Below are 16596 nucleotides of genomic sequence, written 5' to 3'. Positions count from 1 at the left end.
CGCAGTTCTGGTATCATCCTTGTAAATCTTTTTTGCACCCTCTCCAGTGCCTCTATATACTTTTTATAATAGGGCAATCAGAATTGTACGCAGTACTCCAAGTGTAGTCTAACCAAAGGTTCGATACAACTTTAGCATAACTTCTCTACTTTTCAATTCTTGGAATTCGTAGAAACCGAGAGAGGGAGAAAAAAAGAGAAAACGAAAGAAACAGAAAGAAAAAGAGAGAGCATGTGTTATGAGCTAGTTATTGTTGTGATTTAGTTATTGTTGTGAGCTAGCTATTGTTGTGAACCAGTTATTGTTGCTGTACTGACCTTATGTTGTGAACCAGTTACTGTTGCTGTACTGACCTTATGCTGTGAACCAGTTACTGTTGCTGTACTGACCTTATGCTGTGAACCAGTTACTGTTGCTGGACTGACCTTATGCTGTGAACCAGTTACTGTTGCTGTACTGACCTTATGTTGTGAGCCAGTTACTGTTGCTGTACTGACCTTATGTTGTGAGCCAGTTATTGTTGCTGTACTGACCTTATGTTGTGTCAGCTTCTCTTCACTCTCATGGCTAGTTGCTGCTTTGGCTGTGGAAAATTCCGACAACTTCTTTTCCGCCTGGTTCATCAGAGCAATGACCTGCTGCCTGGCCTCCTGGTAGTCGTGCCACTGGGTTACACATCTAGGGGAAATGTGCCGGAACCACACTTAGTCAGCTCTTGGTTTAAAAAGAAATCAATATTTCCCGGAGCAGTGCTGGTCTAATGGGAGAGCTGACACTGGTACGAGGGATTGTAGTTCGAAAACACCTAGCTCTGCTAAGGTGTTGCAAAAACAGGCGACTTACTTAATAATTGAAAGGGAGAAACCATATTTTAGTTTAAAACAAAGAAAAGGCGTATCCCGGGCCTCACGATGGGATAACTCATTCATTACGCCCACTCCAACAGGCCCTTGAAGAGTTATCTCGAGTGCCTCAGGATATTGGGGAACAGGATTAGAATAGACAGCTTCAGTTGAGGAGCTAGCATCGGCCCAGGCAAGAAGGGCCGAATGGCTTCCTTCAGTAATTTTTGTTGTTTCCATACCCTTTGGCCTGTCTGTGCAAAACTTGACCTGGTCAATCCAATGACACAATCAAGACAACCATTCAGTCTAACCTTCACAGCCAACTTCAACTAATCACAGATCAAATTGTACTGAGCTATCACACAAACAGTAAATTACAAAAATGACTACTTAATTTGTTTTTGGTTAAGGGAGGAGAATTGGCCAGGGCACCAGAAGAACTCCATGCTCTTTAAATCATTCCATGGCATCTTTAACATCCACCTGAACAGGCAGGCGGGGCCTCAGTTTTACGTCTCATCCGAAAGACGGCACCTCTGATTGTGCAGCACTCTTTCAGCACTAGCACTGGGAGTGTCAGCCTGGATTTTGAGCTCAGGTCTCTGGAGTGGGGCTATGAACTCATGACCTTCTGATCCAGAGGCGAGAGCGCTACCCCTGAGCCAAGCTAGGCTAGTGGTAGACTGATGGATGGAAAACCAGGCGAGTTGCAAACCAGGTGTGTGTCCCTCGCTGCTCGAAAACCCGATATGCGAGGCTGTCATACGAAACTCTGGAGGGTTAAATCATCAAACCATTGCACTAATATTGCACAACTTTGATAACGATATACCCTCCTGCAGATGCTGTCCCAAGACATTGGGGTAGATTTTCCATGATTTCAATGGAAATTAATGACATAGAATTTACAGCAGAGGAACAGGCCATTTGGCCCAACAGGTCTGTGCCACAGTTTATGCTCTACACGAGCCTCCTCCCACCTTATTTCATCTCACCCTATCTGCATATTCCTTTCTCCCTCATGTGCTTATCTAGCATCCCCTTAAATACATCTATGCTATTTATCTCAACCACTCCATATGGTAGCAAGTTCCACATTCCAACCACTCTCCGGGTAAAGAAGTTTCTCCTGAATTCCCTATTGTATTTATTAGTGACTGTATTATATTTGTGACCCCTAGTTTTGGACTCCTTCATAAGTGGAAACATCTTCTCTACATTTACCCTATCAAAACATTTACCCTATCGAGAGGAAAAAGCCCCAGTTTTTCCTGATAGTTATAATTTCCAGATCTAGTTTAATTCTTGTAAATCTATTTTGCACCTTCGCCAGTGCCTTTATATCCTTGTTGTAATATGGAGACTAGAACTGTGCACAGTACTCCAAGTGTGGTAGATCACCATGCCAGTTCTATGCCTGGTTGGCAAGTTAAAAATCTCACTTAATTGTATAACTGCGACACCAACCTGCCCAGATCAGCTCAATGACACTGCAGCCTCATATAGTAAAACACATGAGCTGTATCGCCACCTATTTGGAGAACTTACTTTTGCAGGATGTCTTGCTGACCTTGAGCTTGTTGCTCAGTGTCCGCTTGTCTTTGCCGTAATGAGGCCAAGCTCTGTTCTACTTGCTCTCTGCCCGCCACGTTGATCGATGGCAGTAGTTCAGGCACCAGGCCTTCCAACTCTCCCAGTTGGCTCATGAGGACTGCTTCTGTGGCGAAGAACTCGACGTGCCTTCTCAAGGTCTCCTCTGAACCCTCCACGTCCAGCCCATCGCCTGTCTGCTGTAAGAGTGCACTGGCATCCTCCAACCAGTCACCGGCAGACTGGACTGCCCGTTGGTACCGCTGGATCAAGGACTGCACCATGTCCAGGGACATCTGGCGGGGGGGGGGGGGGGGGGGGCAAGAGAAATTTTCATTATCACTCTGCCAATTCAGTCGTCAGATCAACAAGGGCATTCATATGCTGCATGGACTCCAACAGAAACAATTGCCAGGTTTGATTGTAACAATTCTCACAAGATCCACCAATATCATTTCCTTGCAAATGAGGAGTCATTTCCTAAGACCCGGAGAAAGGGCTGCAATATGAGACAGAGGGTTGTAATAACAGAGAGAGGGCAGTAATACTGAAGAGGACTGTAATACCGGAGAGAGGACTGTAATACCAGAGAGAGTGCTGTAATACCAGAGAGAGGACTGTAATACTGGAGAGAGGGCTGTAATACCGGAGAGAGGGCTGTAATGCCAGAGAGAGGGCTGTAATACAGGAGAGAGGGCTGCAATACCAGAGAGAGGACTGCAATACCGGAGAGAGGGCTGTAATACCGGAGAGAGGGCTGTAATACCGGAGAGAGGACTGTAATACCGGAGCGAGGACTGTAATACTGCAGAGAGGGCTGTAAAAGCGCAGAGAGGTCTGTAATATGGGAAAGTAGCTGTAATACCAGAGCGAGGTCTGTAATACAGGAGAGAGGACTGTAATACTGGAGAGAGGGCTGCAATACTGGAGAGAGGGCTGTAATACTGGAGAGAGGACTGTAAGACCAGAGAGAGGACTGTAATATTGGAGAGAGGGCTGTAACACCAGAGAGAGGACTGTAATACTGGAGAGAGGGCTGTAATACTGGAGAGAGAATTGTAATACTGGAGAGAGGGCTGTAATACTGGAGAGAGAACTGTAATACTGGAGAGAGGGCTGTAATACTGGAGAGAGGACTGTAATACTGGAGGGAGGACTGTAATACCAGAGAGAGGACTGTAATAATGGAGAGAGCGCTGTAGTACTGGAGAGAGGACTGTAAGACCAGAGAGAGGATTGTAATACCAGAGAGAGGACTATAATACTGGAGAGGGGACTGTAAGACCACTGAGAGGACTGTAATACTGGAGAGAGGACTGTAAGACCAGAGAGAGGACTGTAATACCGGAGGGAGGACTGTAATACCAGAGAGAGGATTGTAATATTGGAGAGAGGGCTGTAATACCCGAGAGGACTGTAATACCCGAGAGAGGGCTGTAATACTGGAGAGAGGACTGTAAGACCAGAGAGAGGACTGCAATACCAGAGAGAGGACTGCAATACCAGAGAGAGGACTGCAATACCAGAGAGAGGACTGCAATACCAGAGAGAGGACTGCAATACCAGAGAGAGGACTGCAATACCAGAGAGAGGACTGTAAGACCAGAGAGAGGATTGTAAGACCAGAGAGAGGACTGTATACTGGAGAGAGGACTGTAATACTGGAGAGAGGACTGTAAGACGAGAGAGAGGACTGTAATACCAGAGCGAGGACTGTAATACTGGAGAGAGGAATGTAATACCGGTGAGAGGGCAGTAATACTGGAGAGAGGACTGTAATACCAGAGAGGGGGCTGTAATACTGGAGAGAGGGCTGTAATTCCAGAGAGAGGACTGTAATACTGGAGAGAGGATTGTAATACCGGAGAGAGGGCTGTAATACCGGAGAGAGGACTGTAATACTGGAGAGAGGACTGTAATACTGGAGAGAGGACTATAATACTGGAGAGAGGACTATAATACTGGAGAGAGGACTGTAATACTGGAGAGAGGACTATAAGACCAGAGAGAGGACTGTAATACCGGAGAGAGGACTGTAAGGCCAGAGAGAGGACTGTAATACCAGAGAGAGGACTGTAATACCGGAGAGAGGACTGTAATACTGGAGAGAGGGCTGTAATACTGGAGAGAGGATTGTAATACTGGAGAGATGACTGTAATACTGGAGAGAAGACTGTAATACTGGAGAGAAGACTGTAATACCAGAGAGAGGACTGCAATACTGGAGAGAGGACTGTAAGACCAGAGAGAGGACTGTAAGACCAGAGAGAGGACTGTAATACCGGAGAGATGACTGGAAGACTGGAGAGAGGACTGGAAGACTGGAGAGAGGATTGTAAGACCAGAGAGAGAACTGTAATACCAGAGAGAGGACTGTAAGACCAGAGAGAGGAGTATAATACCGGAGAGAGGACTGTAAGGCCAGAGAGAGGATTGTAATACCAGAGAGAGGACTGTAATACCGGAGAGAGGACTGTAAGACCGGAGAGAGGACTGTAATACTGGAGAGAGGGCTGTAATACTGGAGAGAGGATTGTAATACTGGAGAGAAGACTGTAATACTGGAGAGAAGACTGTAATACCAGAGAGAGGACTGCAATACTGGAGAGAGCGCTGTAATACTGGAGAGAGGACTGTAAGACCAGAGAGCGGACTGTAATACCGGAGAGAGGACTGTAAGACTGGAGAGAGGATTGTAAGACCAGAGAGAGAACTGTAATACCAGAGAGAGAACTGTAAGACCAGAGAGAGGACTGTAATACTGGAGAGAGGACTGTAAGACTGGAGAGAGGATTGTAAGACCAGAGAGAGAACTGTAATACCGGAGAGAGGACTGTAATACCGGAGAGAGGACTGTAAGACTGGAGAGAGGACTGTAAGACCAGAGAGAGGACTGTAATATTGGAGAGAGGGCTGTAATACCAGAGAGAGGACTGTAATACTGGAGAGAGGGCTGTAATACTGGAGAGAGAACTGTAATACTGGAGAGAGGGCTGTAATACTGGAGAGAGGACTGTAATACTGGAGGGAGGACTGTAATACCGGAGAGAGGACTGTAATAATGGAGAGAGCGCTGTAGTACTGGAGAGAGGACTGTAAGACCAGAGAGAGGACTGTAATACCAGAGAGAGGACTATAATACTGGAGAGGGGACTGTAAGACCACTGAGAGGACTGTAATACTGGAGAGAGGACTGTAAGACCAGAGAGAGGACTGTAATACCGGAGGGAGGACTGTAATACCAGAGAGAGGATTGTAATATTGGAGAGAGGGCTGTAATACCCGAGAGGACTGTAATACCCGAGAGAGGGCTGTAATACTGGAGAGAGGAATGTAAGACCAGAGAGAGGACTTTAATACCAGAGAGAGGACTATAATACTGGAGAGGGGACTGTAAGACCACTGAGAGGACTGTAATACTGGAGAGAGGACTGTAAGACTAGAGAGAGGACTGTAATACTGGAGAGAGGACTGTAAGACCAAGGAGAGGACTGTAATACCGGAGGGAGGACTGTAATACCAGAGGGAGGATTGTAATATTGGAGAGAGGACTGCAATACCAGAGAGAGGACTGCAATACCAGAGAGAGGACTGCAATACCAGAGAGAGGACTGCAATGCCAGAGAGAGGACTGCAATACCGGAGAGAGGACTGTAAGACCGGAGAGAGGACTGTAAGACTGGAGAGAGGACTGTAAGACCAGAGAGAGGACTGTATACTGGAGAGAGGACTGTAATACTGGAGAGAGGACTGTAAGACGAGAGAGAGGACTGTAATACCAGAGCGAGGACTGTAATACTGGAGAGAGGAATGTAATACCGGTGAGAGGGCAGTAATACTGGAGAGAGGACTGTAATACCAGAGAGGGGGCTGTAATACTGGAGAGAGGGCTGTAATTCCAGAGAGAGGACTGTAATACTGGAGAGAGGATTGTAATACCGGAGAGAGGGCTGTAATACCGGAGAGAGGACTGTAATACTGGAGAGAGGACTGTAATACTGGAGAGAGGACTATAATACTGGAGAGAGGGCTGTAATACTGGAGAGAGGACTGTAATACTGGAGAGAGCGCTGTAATACTGGAGAGAGGTCTGTAAGACCAGAGGGAGGGCTGTAATACCGGAGAGAGGACTGTAAGGCCAGAGAGAGGACTGTAATACCAGAGAGAGGACTGTAATACCAGAGAGAGGACTGTAATACTGGAGAGAGGGCTGTAATATTGGAGAGAGGACTGTAATACTGGAGAGATGACTGTAATACAAGAGAGAGGACTGCAATACTGGAGAGAGCGCTGTAATACTGGAGAGAGGTCTGTAAGACCAGAGGGAGGGCTGTAATACCGGAGAGAGGACTGTAAGACCAGGGAGAGGATTGTAATACCAGAGAGAGGACTGTAATAGCGGAGAGAGGACTGTAAGACCGGAGAGAGGACTGTAATACTGGAGAGAGGACTGTAATACTGGAGGGACGACTGTAATACCGGAGAGAGGACTGTAATAATGAAGAGAGCGCTGTAGTACTGGAGAGAGGACTGTAAGACCAGAGAGAGGACTGTAATACCAGAGAGAGGACTATAATACTGGAGAGGGGAATGTAAGACCACTGAGAGGACTGTAATACTGGAGAGAGGACTTTAAGACTAGAGAGAGGACTGTAATACTGGAGAGAGGACTGTAAGACCAGAGAGAGGACAGTAATACCGGAGGGAGGACTGTAATACCAGAGAGAGGATTGTAATATTGGAGAGAGGGCTGTAATACTGGAGAGAGGACTGTAATACCCGAGAGAGGGCTGTAATACCGGAGAGAGGAATGTAAGACCAGAGAGAGGACTGCAATACCAGAGAGAGGACTGCAATACCAGAGAGAGGACTGCAATACCAGAGAGAGGACTGCAATACCACAGAGAGGACTGTAATACCGGAGAGAGGACTGTAATACCAGAGCGAGGACTGTAATACTGGAGAGAGGAATGTAATACCGGGGAGAGGGCAGTAATACTGGAGAGAGGACTGTAATACCAGAGAGGGGGCTGTAATACTGGAGAGAGGGCTGTAATTCCAGAGATAGGACTGTAATACTGGAGAGAGGATTGTAATACCGGAGAGAGGGCTGTAATACCGGAGAGAGGACTGTAATACCAGAGAGAGGACTGTAATACCGGAGAGAGGACTGTAATACCGGAGAGAGGACTGTAATACTGGAGAGAGGGCTGTAATACTGGAGAGATGACTGTAATACTGGAGAGAAGACTGTAATACTGGAGAGAAGACTGTAATACCAGAGAGAGGACTGCAGTACTGGAGAGAGGACTGTAATACCGGAGAGAGGACTGTAATACTGGAGAGAGGACTGTAAGACCAGAGAGAGGATTGTAATACCAGAGAGAGGACTGTAATACCGGAGAGAGGACTGTAAGAGCGGAGAGAGGACTGTAAGACCGGAGAGAGGACTGTAAGACCAGAGAGAGGACTATAATACTGAAGAGAGGGCTGTAATACTGGAGAGAGGACTATAATACTGGAGAGAGGACTGTAAGACCAGAGAGAGGACTGTAATACTGGAGAGAGGGCTGTAATACCGGAGAGAGGACTGTAATACCGGAGAGAGGATTGTAATACTGGAGAGAGGACTGTAATACCGGAGAGATAACTGTAATACCGGAGAGAGGACTGTAATACTGGGGAGAGGATTGTAATACCGGAGAGAAGACTGTAATACCGGAGAGAGGACTGTAATACTGGAGAGAGGACTGTAATACCGGAGAGAGGGCTGTAATACTGGAGAGAGGGCTGTAATACCGGAGAGAGGACTGTAATACTGGAGAGAGGACTGTAATACTGGAGAGAGGGCTGTAATACTGGAGAGAGGACTGTAATACTGGAGAGAGGACTGTAATACCGGAGAGAGGGCTGTAATACTGGAGAGAGGGCTGTAATACCAGAGAGAGGACTGTAATACCGGAGAGAGGATTGTAATACTGGAGAGAGGTCTGTAATACCAGAGAGAGGACTGTAATACTGGAGAGAGGAGTGTAATACCAGAGAGAGGACTGTAATACTGGAGAGAGGACTGCAATATGAGACAGAGGGCTGTAATAACAGAGAGAGGGCAGTAATACTGGAGAGAGGACTGTAATACCGGAGAGAGGATTGTAATACCAGAGCGAGTGCTGTAATACCAGAGAGAGGACTGTAATACTGGAGAGAGGACTGTAATACCAGAGAGATGACTGTAATACCGGAGAGAGGACTGTAATACTGGGGAGATGATTGTAATATCGTAGAGAGGACTGTAATACCGGAGAGAGGACTGTAATACTGGAGAGAGGACTGTAATACTGGAGAGAGGATTGTAATACATAGAAACATAGAAACATAGAAGATAGGAGCAGGAGTAGGCCATTTGGCCCCTCGAGCCTGCTCCGCCATTCAATGAGATCATGGCTGATCATCCAAATTCAGTACCCTGTCCCTGCCTTCTCCCCATATACCTTGATCCCCTTAGCCTTAAGAAATATGTCCAACTCCTTCTTGAATATATTTAATGAAGTGGCCTCCACCGCCCTCTGTGGCAGAGAATTCCATAGGTTCACCACTCTCTGGGTGGAGAAATTCCTCCTCATCTCAGTCCTAAATGGCTTACCCCTTATCCTTAGACTATGACCCCTAGTTCTGGAATCCCCGGCCATCGGGAACATCCTTCCTGCATCCAGTCTGTCCAGGCCTGACAGAATTTTATAGGTTTTGATGAGATCCGCTCTCAATCTTCTAAACTCCAGTGAGTACAAGCCCAATCGACACAATCTCTCATATGTCATTCCTGCCATCCCAGGTATCAGCCTGGTGAATCTTCACAGCACTCCTTCCATGGCAAGAGCATCCTTCCTCAGATAAGGCGACCAAAACTGCACACAATACTCAAGGTGCGGTCTCACCAAGGCCCTGTACAACTGCAGCAAGACATCCTTATTCCTGTACTCGAACCCTCTTGATACGAAGGCCAACATGCCATTTGCCTTCTTAACCGCCTGCTGCACCTGCATGCTTACCTTCAGCGACTGGTGCACAAGAACACCCAGGTCTCTTTGCACTTCCCCTTCTCCCAATCTATTGCCATTCAAATAATAATCTGCCTTCCTGTTTTTGCCACCAAAGTGGATAACCTCACATTTATCCACATTATAGTGCATTTGCCATGTTTCTGCCCTATCACCCAACCTGTCCAAATCGTACTGGAGTTTCACGACATCCTCCTCACAGCATACCCTCCCACCCAGCTTTGTGTCATCTGCAAATTTGGAGATATTACATCCAATTCCCTCGTCCAGATCATTAATATATACTGTGAACAGCTGGGGTCCTAGGACCGATCCTTGCGCTACCCCACTAGTCACTGCCTGCCACTCGGAAAATGACCCGTTTATTCCAACTCTTTGCTTTCTATCTGCCAACCAGTTCTCTATCCAAGTCAATACCTTGCCCCCAATCCCATGTGCCTTAATTTTGCAAGCTAATCTCTTATGCGGGACCTTATCGAAAGCCTTCTGAAAGTCCAAATACGCCACATCCACTGGTTCTCCCTTATCTATTTTACCAGTTACATCCTCAAAAAATTCCAGTAGATTAGTCAAGCACGATTTACCTTTTGTAAATCCATATTGACTTTGTTCGATCCCGTCACTGCTCTCCAAGTGCTCTGCTATTACATCTTTTATAATGGACTCTAGCATTTTCCCCACTACCGATGTCAGGCTTACCGGTCTATAATTCCCCTCTTTTTCTCTACCAACTTTTTTGAATAGTGGGGTAACATTAGCTACCCTCCAATCCATGGGTACTGCTCCAGAGTCTATCGAGTTCTGGAAGATGACCAGCAATGCATCTACTTTCTCCAGGGCCACTTCCTTAAGTACCCTAGGATGTAGATTATCAGGCCCTGGGGATTTATCGGCCTTCAATCCCGTCAACTTCCCCAACACCATTTCCCTACAGATGCTGATTTCTTTCAGTTCCTCCCTCTCATTAGTCCCTATATTACCCAACATTTCTGGGAGGTTATTTGTGTCCTCCTTCGTGAAGACAGAACCAAAATATGTATTTAATTGGTCTGCCATTTCTTTGTTCTCCATTATAAATTGCCCTGATTCTGACTGTAAGGGACCTACGCTTGACTTCACCAATCTTTTTCTCTTCACATATCTATAAATATCACATATCTACCGGAGAGAGGACTGTAATACCGGAGAGAGGACTGTAATACTGGAGAGAGGACTGTAATACCGGAGAGAGGGCTGTAATACTGGAGAGAGGCCTGTAATACCGGAGAGGGGACTGTAATACTGGAGAGAGGCTTGTAATACCGGAGAGAGGACTGTAATACCAGAGAGAGGACTGTAATACCGGAGAGAGGAATGCAATACTGGAGAGAGAATGTAATACTGGAGAGAGGACTGTAATACCGGAGAGAGGGCTGTAATACTGGAGAGAGGCCTGTAATACCGGAGAGGGGACTGTAATACTGGAGAGAGGCTTGTAATACCGGAGAGAGGACTGTAATACCAGAGAGAGGACTGTAATACCAGAGAGAGGACTGTAATACCGGAGAGACGACTGTAATACCGGAGAGAGGGCTGTAATACCGGAGAGAGGACTGTAATACTGGAGAGAGGACTGTAATACTGGAGAGAGGACTGTAATACCGGAGAGAGGACTGTAATACCGGAGAGAGGGCTGTAATACCGGAGAGAGGGCTGTAATACTGGAGAGGGGTCTGTAATAATGGAGAGAGGACTGTAATACTGGAGAGAGGACTGTAATACTGGAGAGAGGGCTGTAATATAGGAGAGTGAGCTGTAATACTGGAGAGAGGCCTGAAATACTGGAGAGAGGACTGTAATACTGGAGAGGGGTCTGTAATACTGGAGAGAGGACTGTAATACTGGAGAGAGGACTGTAATACTGGAGAGAGGGCTGTAATATAGGAGAGTGAGCTGTAATACTGGAGAGAGGCCTGAAATACTGGAGAGAGGACTGTAATACCGGAGAGAGGACTGTAATACCAGAGAGAGGACTGTAATACCGGAGAGAGGGCTGTAATACCGGAGAGAGGGCTGTAATACTGGAGAGGGGTCTGTAATAATGGAGAGAGGACTGTAATACTGGAGAGAGGACTGTAATACTGGAGAGAGGGCTGTAATATAGGAGAGTGAGCTGTAATACTGGAGAGAGGCCTGAAATACTGGAGAGAGGACTGTAATACCGGAGAGAGGACTGTAATACCAGAGAGAGGACTGTAATACTGGAGAGAGGAGTGTAATACCAGAGAGAGGATTGTAATACCAGAGAGGGTACTGTAAGACCGGTGAGTGAGCTGTAATACTGGAGAGAGGACTGTAGTGTGGAAAATGCTAGAGTCCATTATAAAAGATGTAATAGCAGAGCACTTGGAAAGCAGTGACGGGATTGGACAAAGTCAACATGGATTTACAAAAGGTAAATCGTGCTTGACTAACCTTCTGGAATTTTTTGAAGATGTAACTGGTAAAATAGATAAGGGAGAACCAGTGGATGTCGTATATTTAGACTTTCAGAAGGCTTTCGATAAGGTCCCACATAAGAGATTAGCGTGCAAAATTAAGGCACATGGGATTGGGGGCAAAGTATTGACTTGGATAGAGAACTGGTTGGCGGATAGAAAGCAAAGAGTTGGAATAAACGGGTCGTTTTCCGAGTGGCAGGCAGTGACTAGTGGGGTACCGCAAGGATCGGTCTTAGGACCCCAGCTGTTCACAATATATATTAATGATCTGGACAAGGGAATTGAATGTAATATCTCCAAATTTGCAGACGACACAAAGCTGAGTGGGAGGGTATGCTGTGAGGAGGATGTCGTGAAACTCCAGTACGATTTGGACAGGTTGGGTGATTGGGCAGAAACATGGCAAATGCACTATAATGTGGATAAATGTGAGGTTATCCACTTTGGTGGCAAAAACAGGAAGGCAGATTATTATTTGAATGGCAATAGATTGGGAGAAGGGGAAGTGCAAAGAGACCTGGGTGTTCTTGTGCACCAGTCGCTGAAGGTAAGCATGCAGGTGCAGCAGGCGGTTAAGAAGGGAAATGGTATGTTGGCCTTCGTAGCAAGAGGGTTCGAGTATAGGAACAAGGATGTCTTGCTGCAGTTGTACAGGGCCTTGGTGAGACCGCACCTTGAGTATTGTGTGCAGTTTTGGTCGCCTTATCTGAGGAAGGACGTTCTTGCCATGGAGGGAGTGCAGCGAAGATTCACCAGGCTGATACCTGGGAAGGCAGGAATGACGTATGAGGAGAGATTGTGTCGATTGGGCTTATACTCACTGGAGTTTAGAAGGTTGAGAGGGCATCTCATCGAAACCTATAAAATTCTGTCAGGCCTGGACAGACTAGATGCAGGAAGGATGTTTCCGATGGCCGGGGAGTCCAGAAACAGGGGTCATAGTTTAAGGATAAGGGGTAAGCCATTTAGGACTGAAATGAGGAGGAATTTCTTCACCCAGAGAGTGGTTAACCTGTGGAATTCTCTGCCACAGAGGGCGGTGGAGGCCAGGTCATTAAATATATTCAAGAAGGTGTTGGATATATTTTTTAAGGCTAAAGGGATCAAGGGATATGGGGAGAAGGCAGGGACAGGGTACTGAATTTGGATGATCAGCCATGATCTCATTGAATGGCGGAGCAGGCTCCTATCTTCTATGTTTCTATGTAATATCAGAGAGAGGACTGCAAAACCGCAGAGAGGGCTGTAATACCGGAGAGAGGACTGTAATACCGGAGAGAGGACTGTAATACTGGAGGGAGGCCTGTAATACAGGACAGAGGGTTGTAATACCAGAGAGGGGCTGTCATACCAGGGAGAGGGCTGTAATGCCGGAGAGTGGACTGTAATACAGGAGAGAGGAGTGTAATACCGGAGAGAGTGCTGTAATACCGGAGAGAGGAATGTAATGCCGGAGAGAGGACTGTAATACTGGAGAGAGGACTGCAAAAGTGTAGAGAGGGCTGTAATATGGGAGAGAAGCTGTAATACCGGAGAGAGGGCTGTAATACCAGAGAGAGTGCTGTAATACTGGAGAGAGGGCTGTAATACTGGAGAGAGGACTGTAATACAGGAGTGACGACTGTAATACCGGAGAGAGGACTGTAATACTGGAGAGAGGAATGTAATACCAGAGAGAGGATTGTAATACCAGAGAGATGACTGTAATACCAGAGAGAGGACTGTAATACTGATGAGTGAGCTGTAATACTGGAGAGAGGAATGTAATACCAGAGAGAGGACTTTAATACTGGAGAGAGGGCTGTAATGGCGGAGAGTGAGCTGTAATACCAGAGAGAGGCCTGTAATACTGGAGAGAGGAATGTAATACCAGAGAGAGGACTGTAATACTGGAGAGAGGGCTGTAATACCGAGAGAGGACTGTAATACAGGAGTGAGGACTGTAATACCGGAGAGAGGGCTGTAATACTGGAGAGAGGGCTGTAATACTGGAGAGAGGGCTGTAATACCGGAGAGAGGACTGTAATACAGGAGTGAGGACTGTAATACCGGAGAGAGGACTGTAATACCGGAGAGATGGCTGTAATACCGGAGAGTGAGCTGTAATACCAGAGAGAGGCCTGTAATACTGGAGGGAGGAATGTAATACCGGAGAGAGGATTGTAATACCAGAGAGATGACTTTAATACCAGAGAGAGCACTGTAATACTGGAGAGAGGACTGTAATACCGAAAAGAGGGCTGTAATACCGGAGAGAGGAATGTAATACCAGAGAGAGGACTTTAATACTGGAGAGAGGGCTGTAATACCTGAGAGAGGGCAGTAATACCAGAGGGAGGGCAGTAATATTGGAGAGTGAGCTGTAATACTGGAGAGAGGCATTTAATACTGGAGAGAGGATTGTAATACTGGAGGGAGCACTGTAATATCGCAGACAGCGCTGTAATAACGGAGTGATAGCTGTTATACCGGAGAGAGGACTGTAATAATGGAGAGAGGGCTGTAATACAGTAGAGAGGCCTGTAATACCGGGAAGAGGTCTGTAAGACCAGAAAGAGGGCTGTAATACCAGAGAGAGGTCAGTAATACCGAAGAGAGTGCTGTAATACCAGAGAGAGGACTGTAATACTGGAAAGAGGGCTGTAATGCCAGCGAGAGGAGTGTAATACCAGAGAGAGGGCTGCAATATTGCAGAGGACTTCAGTACTGGAGAGCGGAGTGTAATACCAGAGGGAGGATTGTAATATCGGAGAGAGGACTGTAATACCAGAGAGAGGACTGTAATACCAGTGAGAGGACTGTAATACCAGTGAGAGGACTGTAATACTGGCGAGAGGACAGTAATACCGGAGAGAGGACTGTAATACTGGAGAGAGGACTGTAATACCAGTGAGAGGACTGTAATACTGGCGAGAGGACTGTAATACCGGAGAGAGGACTGTAATACTGGAGAGGACTGTAATACTGAACTGAGGACTGTAATACCAGAGAGAGGACTTTAATAATGGAGAGAGTACTGTAATACTGATAAGAGGACTGCAATACTGGAGAGAGGACTGTAAGACCAGAGAGAGGACTGTAATACCGGACAGAGGACTTTAATACCGGAGAGAGGACTGTAATACCAGAGAGAGGACTGTAATACCGGACAGAGGGCTGTAATGCTGGAGAGAGGACTGTAATACAAGAGAGAGGCCTCTAATACTGGACAGAGGACTGTAAGACCAGAGAGAGGACTGTAAGACCAGAGAGAGGACTGTAATACTGGACAGAGGACGTTAATACCGGAGAGAGGACTGTAATACCGGAGAGAGGACTGAAATACCGGAGAGAGGACTGCAATACCGGAGAGAGGATGGTAATACTGGAGAGAGGGCTGTAATGCCGGAGAGAGGACTGAAATACCGGAGAGAGGACTGAAATACCGGAGAGAGGACGGTAATACTGGAGAGAGGACTGTAATACCAGAGACAGGATTGTAAAACCGCAGAGAGGGCTATAATACCGGAGAGAGGACTGTAATACTGGAGAGAGGGCTGTAATACTGGAGAGAGGGCTGTAATACTGGAGAGAGGGCTGTAATACAGGAGTGAGGACTGTAATACCGGAGAGAGGACTGTAATACCGGAGAGAGGGCTGTAATACCAGAGAGAGGGCTGTAATACCAGAGAGAGGCCTGTAATACTGGAGAGAGGAATGTAATACCAGAGACAGGATTGTAATACCAGAGGGATGACTGTAATACCAGAGAGAGCACTGTAATACCGGAGAGTGAGCTGTAATACTGGAGAGAGAACTGTAATACCGAAGAGAGGGCTGTGATACCGGAGAGAGGAATGTAATACCAGAGAGAGGACTTTAATACTGGAGAGGGGGCTGTGATACCTGAGAGAGGGCAGTAATACCAGAGGGAGGGCTGTAATATCGGAGAGTGAGCTGTAATACTGGAGAGAGGCATTTAATACCGGAGCGAGGGTTGAAATACTGGAGAGAGCACTGTAAATTCGCAGACAGCGCTGTAATAACGGAGTGATAGCTGTAATACCGGAGAGAGGACTGTAATAATGGAGAGAGGGCTGTAATACAGGAGAGAGGCCTGTAATACCGGGGAGAGGTCTGTAAGACCAGAGAGAGGGCTGTAATACCAGAGAGTGAGCTGTAATACCAGAGAGAGGTCAGTAATACCGAAGAGAGTGCTGTAATACCGGAGAGAGGACTGTAATACTGGAGAGAGGGCTGTAATGCCGGCGAGAGGAGTGTAATACCAGAGAGAGGGCTGCAATATTGCAGAGGACTTTAGTACTGGAGAGCGGAGTGTAATACCAGAGGGAGGATTGTAATATCGGAGTGAGGACTGTAATACCAGAGAGAGGACTGTAATACTGGTGAGAGGACTGTAATACCAGAGAGAGGACTGTAATACTGGAGAGAGGACTGTAATACCGGAGAGAGGACTGTAATACTGGAGAGGACTGTAATACTGGACTGAGGACTGTAATAAAGGAGAGAGGACTGTAATACTGATAAGAGGACTGTAATACCGGAGAGTGGACTGTAATACCAGAGAGAGGCCTCTAATACTTGAGAGAGGACTGTAAGACCAGAGAGAGGACTGTAATACCA

At 46.7% G+C, this 16596-nt stretch overlaps 1 protein-coding gene across 12 annotated transcripts in view; it reads right to left on the bottom strand.

Moving 5' to 3' along the window:
* The window catches only part of syne1b (spectrin repeat containing, nuclear envelope 1b), an 834787-nt gene that overhangs the window by 332437 nt on the left and 485754 nt on the right, over positions 1 to 16596 (bottom strand). For all 12 annotated transcript variants that reach the window (XM_085981815.1, XM_085981811.1, XM_085981814.1 and 9 more), the window contains 2 exons: positions 2394 to 2731; positions 534 to 678 (listed from right to left, as the gene is read on the bottom strand). In XM_085981815.1, the coding sequence (XP_085837941.1) occupies positions 534 to 678; positions 2394 to 2731 (483 nt within the window). The remainder of the gene's footprint in view (positions 1 to 533; positions 679 to 2393; positions 2732 to 16596) is intronic.

Source organism: Somniosus microcephalus, chromosome 3, assembly GCF_052327205.1.
Source record: "Somniosus microcephalus isolate GS21.2 chromosome 3, FLI_Smic_1.0, whole genome shotgun sequence".
In the NCBI taxonomy this organism is placed as follows: Eukaryota; Metazoa; Chordata; class Chondrichthyes; order Squaliformes; family Somniosidae; genus Somniosus; species Somniosus microcephalus.
The sequence above is the reverse complement of the archived record's forward strand: the minus strand, read 5'-3'. Positions and strand labels throughout refer to the sequence as shown.